Here is a 13,059-nt window from a genome sequence, read left to right as displayed (position 1 = left end):
CTGCAGCCCCCCCCCTCACGCTCCCCCCCCCTCCCGCCTCACCCTCTGCCACGCGCCTGCGCAGAGCCGGCCATACCCTAGTCTCACCGGTCGCCATTCCAGCCCAGACACTGGGAGAGCTGGGAACATCATTCTTTCTAAAAACAGTTAGAGGTCTGGGGAGAGGAGGTCCTTTCGGTACTACAGTGTGACATTTTGCCAGGCCTTTTTCTGAATTTGTTAAATATATTCACTCATTTAATCCTTACAACGGCCTAGGTGATAGGAAAATGAGTCCCCAGAGAAGTAAAGTGACTTGCGCAAGGTCACCCATCTAGCAATTGTTAGTGCCCTGGGTCCCCGCAGCTTAAACATAGTTCAAGGTTTTGAGAGCTCCTTTTTGACCACTTAAAGCACATCCTAAAAACTCCTCCTTGCCCCCTCCAACCATCTTTCCTATTTCTGTCTTCCTCTGGGTCAAATTCTTGCCTACTCTGATTCTATACTTTACCTAATTTATTCCTCAGCCTTTTCTTAATTGGACTGTCCCTCCTTAATGTTACTAAAATGGGGCCTGTCAAGGTCAATGTTGGTTTCCATGTTGCAGAATCCAATGGATGAAATACAGTTGGGGTTTAAGATGCTCAATTAACATGTGCATTCATATTAAGATAAATGCATATAAAAACTACTAAGATACTGTTTCTCATCTTTGAGGGTGGTATCAGAAAGTTAGATAATTGGGACCAGCAGTTAGCATAATGGGTATGTCATTGGACTCCCACATAGTCGACTGCGGTTCGAGTCCCAGCCACGGTGGCTTAAAACTCACGCCGGTTGCGTGTGTGTGTGCCCAAGATCCCGAGAAGACAGTGGAGGAGAAGGGATTGCGGCATGGCCATCCCCACTGGGGGGTGATTTCTTGCTTTCTGTCTCTGTCTTTCTCTGTCTGGTGAGTGCATGTGCCCTATAGCAAAAACCTCTCAAAAAAAAAAAAGTTAGATAATGCTCAATATCAGCAGATTGGGCAGAAACAGGCATTCTCATAAATTGCTGATGGAAGTTTAATGAGTAGAACATCTGTAGAGGGCAATTTGGCAAAATCTAGCAAGATAACAGATTCAGATACTGTTTGGCTCACCATTTGCACTTCTCGGAATTTATTTTACAGATAGATTCATACATGTGCTAAGAGATGTGTGTATAAGATGATACACTACAAGGCTGTTTATAACAGCAAGGAGTGGACACTTCCTAAGTCCTCGTTGGTAGTGTTCTCTTTAAATAAATTGATATAGCTATGAAATGGAACACTATGCAGCTGTCATTATAATATGGAGTTAAGGAATGATCATCAAGATATTTAGTTAAGTAAATAATGCATGGGCCAGCAGATGGTGTGGTGAAGGTGCTGGATCCCACATGGCTGACTCTGGTTCAAGTCCTGGACCCAGAGGCTTGGAAAACATACTGCGTGTGTGTGTGTGTGCACTCAAAATCCTGAGCAGAGAATGGAGGAGGAAGGATTGTAATGTGGCCATTCCCTCCGGGGTTGATTTCTCATGTTCCCTCTCTCTGACTCTTTCTGGCAAGTACATACACCCTAAGGCAAAAAAAAAAAAAAAAAAAAAAAAAAAAAAAAAAGCAAAAGCAAGATGCCAGGATGTAAGGGAATTGTGTACAAAGAGAAAGAAGGATTATAATAACATAATTATTGAAAGGATAGTAATATTTCAATTGTGATTGTTCTGCGTCAAGTGCTGTTCAGAGAATTTCACATATATCACTCATTAAAATCCTTTTGGCAGGTGGCATGGTGGTTAAGGGTGCTGAACTCCCACATGGCCAACTGAGGTTCGAGTCCTGGACCTGGTGGCTTGCTTTCTCACTTTCCCCCTCTCACTCTGTCTCTCTGTGGTCAAATTTAAAGAAATAAAGTTGAATAAAAAAATCCTTTTGGCTGGCAGGTGGCGTGGTACTTGAGGTACTGGATTCCCACATTGCCAACTTTGGTTTGAGTCCTGGACCCGGCAGCTTACTTCCCCACTTTTCCGTTCTCTCTCTCTGGTCAAATTAAGAAATAATAATAATTAATAAAAATAAATAAATAATCCTTTAAAAATTCTCGTAGCAACTCTATGAGGCAGGTGCTACTATTATTCTTACTTTATAGCTGAATAAATTAAGATGCAGAGAGGTGAAGGGATTTTTCCTAAGTTTACACAGCCATGAAGTGGTGGAACCAGGATATGAAATCCAGGAAGTCTGACTCTAGCATCTGTTCCTCTTAACCACTGTGCTAACTTATCAGTACATCATCTTATAAAAGAACCTGGAAGCACTGGTTACTTCCCAAGCGAAAGGAAGCTTTCACTTTATAATCTTTTGAATCTTTTGAGTTTTGAACCATCTCAATGTATACCTTTCTTTTTTCAAGCCTATTTTAAAAATATTTTTTATTGAAATTTTTTTATTTATAGTAGAGCATGTCGCATGCATGACCACGAGGTCTGGTCATGCTGCAATGCCCTTCCTTCAGTCCTCTAGCCCATTGGATCTTGGACACTCGTGCATGTACACAGCATGTTTTAGGCTGACCAAGCTGCTGATTTGACCTGCTGTTGCTATGTAGCATCTGGCTTCTCTTGAGCAGTTCATTACTGCTATGCCATGGAGAGAGCCCTGCTTTTTTTTCCTTATTAATAATTACTGGTGTGTGTGTGTGTGTGTGTGTGTGTGTGTACTCATGCATGCGAGAGAGAGAGACCCTCTCTGTGGGCATGCCACAGCCCTTTTTTTCCCTCTCATTCTTCATCCTGCCTGGATCTTGGGGACACATACTCAGAACGTTTTCCAAGTCACTAGGACTGGGATTCCAACCTCTGTTGGCCATGTGGGATCCAGCTCCCTATGCATAGTGCTTAACTGCTACACTGTGAGGTTGCCCCCTTACCTATTTCTTAAACACACAAAATTCACACAAATTTGTAATGAATACTCTCAACTGTAGCCTTACTGGAAAAGCTTCCATACAGGAGGGTTAAGAGCATGGTTCTTGGCATTCAACTGCTTGAATTTGAACTATACCTCTAATATTTATTCCTGTTTGACCTTGGACAGGTAAGATGGTTTAAAATGGTACCAATGAGGTTGATCAAACAAGATAATCACTGTAATGCACTTAGCACAGGATCCAACAAATGGTTCATTCTACCTCCTACACATCTCACCATTTCCTCTGCCACCACCCCTGGCTAAGGCGACCCTCTTCCCTGCCAATTTTAGCATCTCCTGTCTCTTCCCCCTCCCTTCTGTTTTCAGCACAGCCGTCAGAGCATCTATTTAAAATGCAAAGTTAACTATGTCACTACCCTACACAAATCCTCCCCATGGCTCCCCATTGCTTTTAGGAAAAATCCCAGAGCCTGGCATTCAAGGCTTTGCATGGTCTGGCCTCAGGTGGCCTCTCTCACTTCCTCCCTCCACAATCTTTTTTCTTTTTTAAAAATAACAAACATGTTTTTATTTTCTCATTACTTTGAAAACTGTGAACATTCTGTAATTCACTCGTAGTTTTTACTTCCAGGTCACTTCTTCATTGGGCCTCAATTCCTTTTTAAATAATACACTCTTGTTCCAGAAGGCAGTTAGCTTTTTATCATTCTTTCTGTCTAGATGACATCCAAACACAAATCCTATAGTGACAGGTATGTGAACCCAGTGGTCATGCACAATCTGAAGTAAGTTTTCCATGATTGCTGTGGCTCAGGCACCAACAATGACCCCGTGACCAAGGGCAGCACCGAGTTCAGCCAGCCCCTCCACAATCTTTGTCACTCTCTGTGCCCTGCCCATGACTTGCTGCCCCCTATCCCCCCACAGACACCAACCCAACTACATTAAGCCTTTGTTTCAAGGCCCTGCGTAACTATGTACTGAGTCCTAGTCTCCAATTCTGGCTCCCCCTAGATTTTAGTCCAAGTTTGATGGACAGAAATTATACAAATGAGTTATTTCTGCTCTGAGAGCTGGGAAGAGACCCTAGGCCAGACCTTCCTATATCACTCACAATACTGCCTCCAATTCTTTTGGGGTGGGGTTGACTCCCACTTTGGATGATCCCTGTCACGTGACTAAGCCAGTTCAGTCTGTATTAAGGGGAACCCATAATGGTGCTTGGCAGAGTAAATGCTCGATAAACCTTCAATGGATGAATGATACCTTAAAGGTTGGTGACAACTAAAGGTGGGACAGGAATCAGAAAAAAGAGTTCTGGGATCTGCGTGGGAGGAGAGTGGGTTATTCTTAGGTGGTCTCAGAAAAGCCAGGTGGGTCCTGAGTGGTTTCCCAGGACTAAGAGCCCTGCCCTTTGCTGTCATCTATGTCTTCTACCAAAGGATTTCGGTTTTCTTCTTTTCCTCAGACAGGTGGGAGGCAGGGGACAGGGTGATCCCAATATAAGCTCCCTAAAATTGCTGGTGCTGTCAGAGGACCCCTCTGCCTAAGATGCACCACATACCAGATCAAGCCCAACCTCCAGACCTTTCCACTGGCAGGACTCTCCTCTGCGTTTGCTTATCCTTCCTTTTTCATCTGTCTGATCTGTTCATCTTTCCTTGGTCTGATCAGTCTGGTCCCTTCTGAAATCTCTTCCTTTTCCCCTCTCCTCATCAAGCACCCCTACACCCTCTCTCTCCCTTTTCCTTCATCTCTGTCCAGTGCCCTCCCCCCTCCCCTCCCCCCCTCCACTCTGTCTCCAGCTTTTTTTGGCTGCTGTCTCTTTCTCCTCCTCCTCCCTCCTTCCCTGACGCTGAATAATCAGGCCTGGCTGTCCTGGTTTCTGGAAATACCCATGTGTGGGCAGTGGTTCAGGACTGGAACAGGGACAGATGAGGGCCGCTGGGCAGCCCTGGGCCCCCAATGTAGACACTGAAATCCAGGGGTGTGGCTCACGCCTGGCTCCCTCTAGGGAGGGGAGGCAATGTTTATTGAGCAGTGAGGGAGGGTGGGAATTCAGAAGGCATGGACGCAGGCCATCTCATCTCCCAGGTCCTCCTCGTCAAAGCGGGAAAGGATGGATTCTTCATCGCTATAGAATGAGCTGGTTCCTTGTGCCAGCAGGTCACTAGCAGCACTGTCCATCTCATCCAGTGTCAGGCGACATGCATCTGCAATCTCTTGCTTGGCCAGGGCCACGAAGCGTGGATCTTGGGCAAAGAGGCCCAGACCCTCGGAGATGAGCACCTAGGGGGGCACAGGTGGGATCTGTGTTGACCAAGGACGCGGTGTGCACAGAGGGGTCAGTGTGATAAGTGATGTGCACGTAGGGATGTGAATGTGGGGACAGTGGTGTATACATCATGGTGAGCAGAGGTTGCAGTGCATAGGGATATCTACATGTTCAACACAGAGCTTGGGGACCCCTTTTACTTCCTCCACCAGATCCTACTGCCTCCCCTCCCCAATCCCTCTTGCTGATGTCCCCTGTGGACTTACAGCTTCCACCAAGCTGTCAGCACTGCCTCTCTTGCCATGGGTGGGGCCTGAGTGAGTTCCAGGCATGGGCAGACAGGTGAAGGTGCGTAGTGGACCACTGGACTTGCCGAGGTATCCCTCCCCTGCTGCTCCCTCCTCCACCAACAGCAGTGGGGCGTACAGGAGCCGACCCCGCTGAGGAGGGGTTGCCCAGGAACCCTGGGCCAGAAAAAATAAAAGTCAGAGGGGCAGGAATTGATGGGCAGGGTGTGAGGGTCTAGGACTCACTTCTCTGTTGACCTCCTTTCCCCAATACACAGCCAGAGTCAAAATGAGTGGATGTGGGAACCAGCAGTTAGTGTAATGGCTATGTCGCTGGACTCCCATGTAGTCGACTGCGGTTCGCGTCCCGGACCTGGTGGCTTAAAACTCATGCCGGGCGTGTGTGCGTGCGTGCCTAAGATCCCGAGAGGAGAATGGAGGAGAAGGGATTGCGGTGTGACCATCCTCCCTGGGGGGTGATTTCTCGCTTTCTGTCTCTATGTCTCTCTCTGTCTGTCTGGCAAGCGCATGTGCCCTATAGCGAAAACCTCTTCAGAAAAAAAAAATGAGTGGATGTGAACCAAACTTGAGTTTATAGAAGAGCTTATAAGGTCTGGACTGAAATGTCAGCTCTGCCTCTTACTAGCTGTGTGATCTGGGGTAACTTCCCTGAATCTCAGTTTCCTCATCTGTAAACTGGGTGTAATATAATGCCCATTTGCAAGTACAGTGAGGATTGTGTGCATTTATTTAAACTTGACTCATTTTCAGGTCCTGACATGTAGTGTGTTTAATCAATTCAGTTTAGATATTTCCTACCCTTCCAGACCCCAGCATCTCTCCCCCCCTCACCCCCACCTCACCTGAGCCCTGCTGGGCCCTGAATTTCGCCCGCGATGATAGGTGCCTGGGATGGGTAAATCTTCACAACTGCCCTGGCGCTGCAGACACTGGATGGTGAAAGAGGGCTTCCGACCTGAAGGTGGGGGTGGGGGCCACGGAGAGCAAAGAGCTGCTGTCAATCTCCTCTGCCGTCTGTCTTGCTGGTGTTTGGGAGCCCCTAGGGCCCACCCTCACTCACCTGCAGGTGTCGGGGGCAGCAGACGACGACGTGGTGCATGGTGCCCATCCACATATCTCTGGGGTCTAGTAGGCTGCAGAAGGACTGGCCGTGGGGGAATCATAGTCTGCTCATCTATGTAGGAGAGCCTGTGTGGGAGGGAGGGCTGGGGGTGACCTCAGGCAAGGGCTTGAGAGATGGGGTACCCACATGTGATTTATGGGCTCATCCTATGGGACACAACCAGTGTACCGGTCAGGGACTTCCTCATCCTCGTCCTGCTTGTTTGGTCCTTTAGTTTCCTCAGGCTGAGAACTTCCTTCTTCAGGGATGGTGAAAATGAGGACCCCAGAATTTCTCCTGGGGAAAGTGAGGCCTGTTAGGCAGACCAGATCCTCCTCCCCACCCCCATATGTGGTCCTGGACCCCTGGTTCCTTTTGTCCCGGGTCCCACCCCCATAAAAACACTAGGCTTTACAATTACTTTTTGGAGGAAAATTCATATAACATAAAATGAACCATTAGTCATTTTAAAGTGACCATGGGCTTTCTTTCTTTCTTTCTTTCTTTTTTAAGAATTATTTTGTTTAACTTTATTATTATTATTATTTGTTTTAATTTGACCAGAGAAAGAGAGAGAGAGAGAGAAAGCAGCCTGCCATGTCTGAGACTCGAACTGTGGTCAGTCATGGGGGAGTCCAGCATCTTTAATCTCCACACCACCTGCTGGCCTCGAGCTTTCTTTTATTATTTTTCTTTTTTTTTAAGAATTATTTTATTTAACTTTATTTATTATTGTTATCATTATTATTTTTCAGTTTGATCAGAGAGAGACAGAGAGAGAGAGGAAGTGAGAAAGCAAGCCACCAGGTCCGAGACTTGAACTATGGTCGGCCATGTGGGAGTCCAGTGCCTTTAGCCACCATGCCACTTGCCGGCCCCTGGAACTTTCTTTTAATAGATGTTTGTCTCATTAGAAGGATTCAAAGTTTTCGGCCAGCTCCATGGCCTGGTAGTTAAGGCAGCTGGATCCTATATAGCTGATCCTGAAGTTCGAGTCCCAGACCTAGCAGCTTGAGAAACATTCCAGATGCATGTGTATGTGTGCCCTCCAGAAAGAAGGGAATGATGAAGGAGACGGGATTGTGGCATGACCATGCCCCATGAGGGGTACTTTCTCTATCTGGCAACTATATGCATCCTCTGGCAAAATTTTAAAAAAAGAAAAGAAGGACTCAAAGTTTCAAAGAAATCAAAATTGGTTTGTTTTAGAGACAGCTTAAACACAAGAACTGGGGGTGTGTTGGGTGGGAAGAGGCAGTAAAAACTAGACACTTCATGCATGACCTCATTTCATCCTTTCGTTACCCTGTGTAGTAAGTGCTATTATCAACCCCCTTTCACAGGTGAGGAAATTGACAATCCTAGAGGTGAAGTGACTAACCCAAGGTTACTTAGTAAATAACAGAGCCAGAATTTGAACTCAAAGCCATTTAGTTCCTCCTCATGGGCTTTTTGCATTATACCATCACATCGCCTTTCTCTCTCTCTCCTCTCTCTTTCCCATATGGAGTATGTGCTTATCAGAGAGAGACACAGAGAGAGAGACAAAATGAGAAATCATCCTTAAGGAGGATGGCCACACCACAATTCCTTCTCTTCCATTCTCCTCTTGGGATTTTGGGCATGCATGTGAATGTGCCCAGCATGATTTTTTTTTTTTGAGACAGATTTTTTGCTATAGGGCATGTGTGCTTGCCAGAGAGACAGAGAGACAGAAAGTGAGAAATCACTCCCTGGAGGGATGGCAATCCCTTCTCTTCCGTTCTCCTCCTGGGATCTTGGGCATGCACGCACACATGCCTGGCATGAGCCTGAAACCACCTGGTCTGGGACTTGAATCATGGTCGGCCATGTGTGAGTCCATCTACATAACTGCTCCACCATCTGCTGGCCCCAGCCCAATGTTATTTATTTATTTATTTATTTTGAGAGTTTTTTGCTATAGGGCGCATGCACTCGCCAGAAAGATAGAGAGAGACAGAGAGACAGAAAGCGAGAAATCACCACCCAGGGGGGATGGCCATGCCACAATCCCTTCTCCTCCATTTTCCCCTCGGGATCTTGGGCACGCACGCACACCTGCCCGGCGTGAGTTTAAGCCACCAAGTACAGGACTCGAACTGCAGTCAAATACACAGGAGTCCAGTGACATAGCTATTATGCCAACTGCTGGTCCCCCCAGTGTTATTTTTAAGACGCCTGTCTGGGACTCAAACTCATTCCGCACACTTGGTCATGTGGGATCCAACCACCTTAACTCCCATGCAATCTGTTGGTCACACATTGCCTTTCTCATATTAATCTCTTATTGTCCTTTCTTCTGACCTGAGCCCTCAAAACTCCTCCATCCTTCCCGTGAGGCCCTCCTCCTGTGTCTCCTGAACCACCTTCATCCAGTGTCCAGCCCCTGCCTTCCCTCACAATCTTCCTCCAAACTCCTGACAAAACCTGTGGGTGTGGGATCCAGCCTGGGGCACACTGGGCTGTCTGGAGTTGGGAGTTCCTCCATCATCATCACTGGGTCCAAGAGAGAGGGAATCTGGGAGTCTGTCCCCAGTAGGCAGAGACACAGAAATCCTGGAGCTCCGGCGAGATGAGGGCTGAGAGTCCACTGGGGCCTGTGGAGAATCACAGAACTGAGTCATGCATTCATGTTATAGCTAAATTACTTGGTCATATCTCGTATCTGAGTCCATGAGCTTCCCAGGTCCCACAACCAATGGTAGGTACCAAAACAATATTTTTTCTGTTGCAGAGTGACCTTCTCTGGGGGACCTTCTCCCCAAAGGCAGTGTCAAAATTACTGAGGGGACTGGGAGAGTATTTTACAATCAAGAATTCGGGACCAGCAGTTGGCGTAATGGCTGTGTTACTGGACTCCCATGTAGTCGACCACAGTTTGAGTCCCGGGCCCGGTGGCTTAAACTTATGGGACCAGCAGTTAGCGTAATGGCTATGTCACTGGACTACCACGTAGTCGACCGCGGTCCACGTCCCAGACCTGGTGGCTTAAAACTCACGCTGGGCACGTGTGCGTGCATGCCCAAGATCCCAAGAGGAGAATGGAAGAGAAGTGATTGTGGCATGGCCATCCCCTCTGGGGGGTGATTTCTCGCTTTCTATCCCTCTGTCTCTCTGTCTGGCAAGTGCATGCACCCTATAGCAAAATCCTCTAAAACAACAACAACAACAACAACAACAACAACAACTCCTGGGGGAGTGAAAGCATATTGGCCTCACTTTGTGTGTTTCTAGGTCCTTCTCATCTTCCTCTTCAGCTCCTTCCTGGCCCTCTTCCTCCTCATCCTCTGTATCACAAGTGAGGGCCTGCCGGATCTCAGGACCCAAGTCCTGTAGGCTCCTCAGACCAGCCTGTGGGGGTACAAAAATAGGGGAGTAGTCAGCATAGGGTAGAAACTGCTCCTCTACAAACCTGCTTCCCATGTAGGAGTAGGGAGTAGGGGAAGAAGCCCCTCAGCCCTGACCCTTGGTAGGAAATGAGGCCTAAGTTTCCTCATCTGTGACATGGGTTTCATGAGATTCAGAGGAAGATCAGACTCAGCCACATTACTTTCCCATACACCCACCCACTTCCCGGCCCTGAAAACCTGAAGGGCAGAGGAGGTGCTTGGGATGGCCTCAGGTCCTAGTAGCCCCTTTTCTTTCCGCCTCCGGAATTTGCGGAAATAGTCCTGGATCAGAAATGTGGCATAGAATTTGCCCACGGTGACCTCCTCCTCTGAGGGCAAAGGAGAGAAAGCAAGGTTACTCAGGGGTCCTCTGCCCTGTCAGTGCCTGTTGCCTTCCCACCTACCAGCATGGATTCCCCCTGGCCTCTGGTGATGCTGACTTTGTGGTGGAGAGTAATGATCTGACATTCAGGGGTGGACACAAGGAACTGGGGAGGGGATAGCTCACCGTCCGGAGGGGGAATGACCTCATCTAGCAGCTTCTGTTTCATCCGCTTCCAGATCTTTTTGATGACAATCCGCAGCTCCTGGTTGGCTTGCTCCAGGTTCCCTGTGTTGGAGGAGTATGTGGGGGCATGAACCAATAGGAAGAACCTTCACAGCTGCCCCCTCACTGTTGGAGGGAGGCTTTTACTGCAGAAGCACACCGCCCCCATTGGACAGGGTGGCTGAGGGAAGGGGAGACAAGACTGGAGAAGTCTAAGTTACTATTTTGATGTTCAGAGCTAGGAGTGGGGCCCACTGCTCAATGAGTTTGCTCCCTGCATCCTCCCCAGTGACCGTCCCACTCCTGCTCATCTCCACACACCTTCTGTCTTGATCTTCAGGGAAGTCCGGACCAGGGCAAATAGCGTGGCATTGAATGTCACTGTCCCATCTGGGTTGAGGGGCATGTTCATCGCTACAAGTCTCTGTGAACACCAGAGAATGAACCCATTCTGAGAAAATGCTAATGTGCAGGCATGAATGTCCGGGGACAGAAACCTTTGAGGATGCACCCAAACACCCCTTCCCATCCAAGGCAGGTCCCTGCCCACCCATGCCATATGGTGGACATCCCTCTCAGAGACCTAGGGGTGGCAGGTGCACAGACCTTGCAGGCCACTCGATGTGGGCACAGCTTCCCAAATCCCAGGGGGGGTTGGATGCGTCTCAGCAGGGCAACCACATCCAGGTGTTTGATGCGGCCCCTGGGGCAGTTGGGGAGATACCACTGGATTGGCAATACCAACTCCAGCCCCACAAGCTCATAATCTCTCCCATGAACACCCCAGAGCTGCCAGGGAACAGTTAGGGGAAAGTTGGGGAGGGCAGAAGACAGGGTCAGAAGAAACCTTGGGGCATCTATTGACTGGGTAATGGGATGCATAGGTCAGAGGTTCTGGGGCTAGGTAATTGTGTAGGGTAGTGCATTGTCCCCTGGGTTCCAGGTAAGGTGTTAGAGCACATACTTGGCTCCAGGGTCATATTCAGACCAGATCCTCTTGAACTCATCGAGGTGATGGGGGCCCAGGATGGACCAGTCTCTGGTTAGATAATCAAAGTTGTCCATGATTACAGCCACAAAGAGATTTATGATCTGTGGGTCAGTGAGCAGGGAGGTGGTTAAGTGAAGGGCAGAGCAGGGTGGTGGGGGGAGGTTGAGGTGAGCTTATATGGTCACTGAGTCATGACTCCTTGGGTTGATCTTGTTGTCAGACCAGCCATCTCTGAAGATCCTGGCTTCCCACTTCATTTGGCCATCCCTGGGCCCTCAAGGTCAGCCCCATGGCAATAGTAGTGATTATGGGGAAACGGTCCTCACCAGGAAGGCACAGAGCATGAAGAAGCTGATAAAATAGGCAATGGCAAAATTGCTACCACAGGTAAACTCTTCACCAGGGCCAAAGTCAGACTCAGGATCACATCGACTCCCAGGAAGGCTGGCAAGCATTATCTCCTGCCATGCCTCACCAGTAGCACACCTGGGGGAGAGGGGAGATCACACAGGGGTGGCATCTGAAGTCATGGCAAGCGCAAGTTTTGGGGGCTGGGAGAGTGAGGATGTGGTTTGCTTCTTATCAGGGTCCACACAGGGCACAGATAACATTTCAATATTTTAATAACCGGAGTATGACCATCTTGATGAGAGTCATGTTTGCATCTTACAGGTAGAGCACTGAGGTTGGAAAGGGGATGCCTATTATAGCCAGAAAAAGTATGGCTGAGGCTAGAATATTCTTCTTTTTTTTTTTTTAAGGGAGATTTTTGCTATAGGGCACATGTGCTTGCCTGAGAGAGAGAGACAGAGAAACAGAAAGTGAGAAATAACCACCCAGGGGCGATGGCCATGCAGCAATCACTTCTTTTCCATTCTCTTCTCAGGATTTTGAGCATGCATACACACGTGCTTGGCATGAGTTTCAAGCCTCTGGATCTGGGACTTGAACTGTAGTTGGTCATATAGAAGTCCAGTAACATAATCATTACACCATTTGCTGGTCTTGAGGCTAGAATATTTTAACCTTTTCACAGTCAGGAAAGGTCTCAGGCTATGTGGAGGCCTGTACTGCCTGTTATTGCTCTGGCAATCTGGGGTCCAGAGAGGGTGTTTGTGTGTGGGAACCCACAGGCAAGCTGGGAACCAAGGTGGCAGGGGAATGGATAGATGTTACCTGAACAGAAGCAGCACAGCCTGTGGAAAAGTCTGGAAATTATTGTTTCGGTTGATTTGTGTGCCATCCTGAAGAGCCACCTTGCCAAACATCTGTGGGCATGCAGGGACTGCATCAATGGGATAAACCCATGCCTCCACACGTCCCCATCCATTCACACCTCCTAATACCTAAAGGATCCTTATAATCCTGATAAGCAGACACTGTTGATCCCATTTTACTGATATGTAGGCTAGCCCACGGTCATCCAGCTTGTCTTTCTACCCGTAACTCCCACTTTGGGATTATTCATGTCTAATTCTTCACCCCTCTTTCC

General features: G+C 48.1%; 1 protein-coding gene and 1 pseudogene across 4 annotated transcripts in view; both read right to left on the bottom strand.

The window, feature by feature from the left end:
- Positions 1-3,555: 3,555 nt before the first annotated feature.
- LOC114005119 (NADH dehydrogenase [ubiquinone] 1 beta subcomplex subunit 1 pseudogene) lies at positions 3,556-3,759 on the bottom strand (annotated as a pseudogene).
- Positions 3,760-4,928: 1,169 nt separating this feature from the next.
- CACNA1F (calcium voltage-gated channel subunit alpha1 F) overlaps positions 4,929-13,059 on the bottom strand; it is a 28,873-nt gene continuing 20,742 nt past the window's right edge. For all 4 annotated transcript variants that reach the window (XM_006163503.1, XM_006163501.1, XM_006163500.1 and 1 more), the window contains exons 35-48: positions 12,744-12,835; positions 11,894-12,053; positions 11,541-11,668; positions 11,183-11,279; positions 10,898-11,000; positions 10,538-10,639; positions 10,228-10,358; positions 9,860-9,991; positions 9,068-9,237; positions 6,809-6,916; positions 6,578-6,705; positions 6,360-6,472; positions 5,476-5,673; positions 4,929-5,223 (exon numbers count right to left, since the gene is read on the bottom strand). In XM_006163503.1, the coding sequence (XP_006163565.1) occupies positions 4,993-5,223; positions 5,476-5,673; positions 6,360-6,472; positions 6,578-6,705; positions 6,809-6,916; positions 9,068-9,237; positions 9,860-9,991; positions 10,228-10,358; positions 10,538-10,639; positions 10,898-11,000; positions 11,183-11,279; positions 11,541-11,668; positions 11,894-12,053; positions 12,744-12,835 (1,893 nt within the window). In that variant the 3' untranslated portion in view covers positions 4,929-4,992. The remainder of the gene's footprint in view (positions 5,224-5,475; positions 5,674-6,359; positions 6,473-6,577; positions 6,706-6,808; positions 6,917-9,067; positions 9,238-9,859; positions 9,992-10,227; positions 10,359-10,537; positions 10,640-10,897; positions 11,001-11,182; positions 11,280-11,540; positions 11,669-11,893; positions 12,054-12,743; positions 12,836-13,059) is intronic.

Source organism: Tupaia chinensis, unplaced genomic scaffold (assembly GCF_000334495.1).
Source record: "Tupaia chinensis unplaced genomic scaffold, TupChi_1.0 Scaffold142384_1, whole genome shotgun sequence".
Lineage (NCBI taxonomy): Eukaryota > Metazoa > Chordata > Mammalia > Scandentia > Tupaiidae > Tupaia > Tupaia belangeri.
This window is presented reverse-complemented; position numbering and strand designations above follow the sequence as displayed.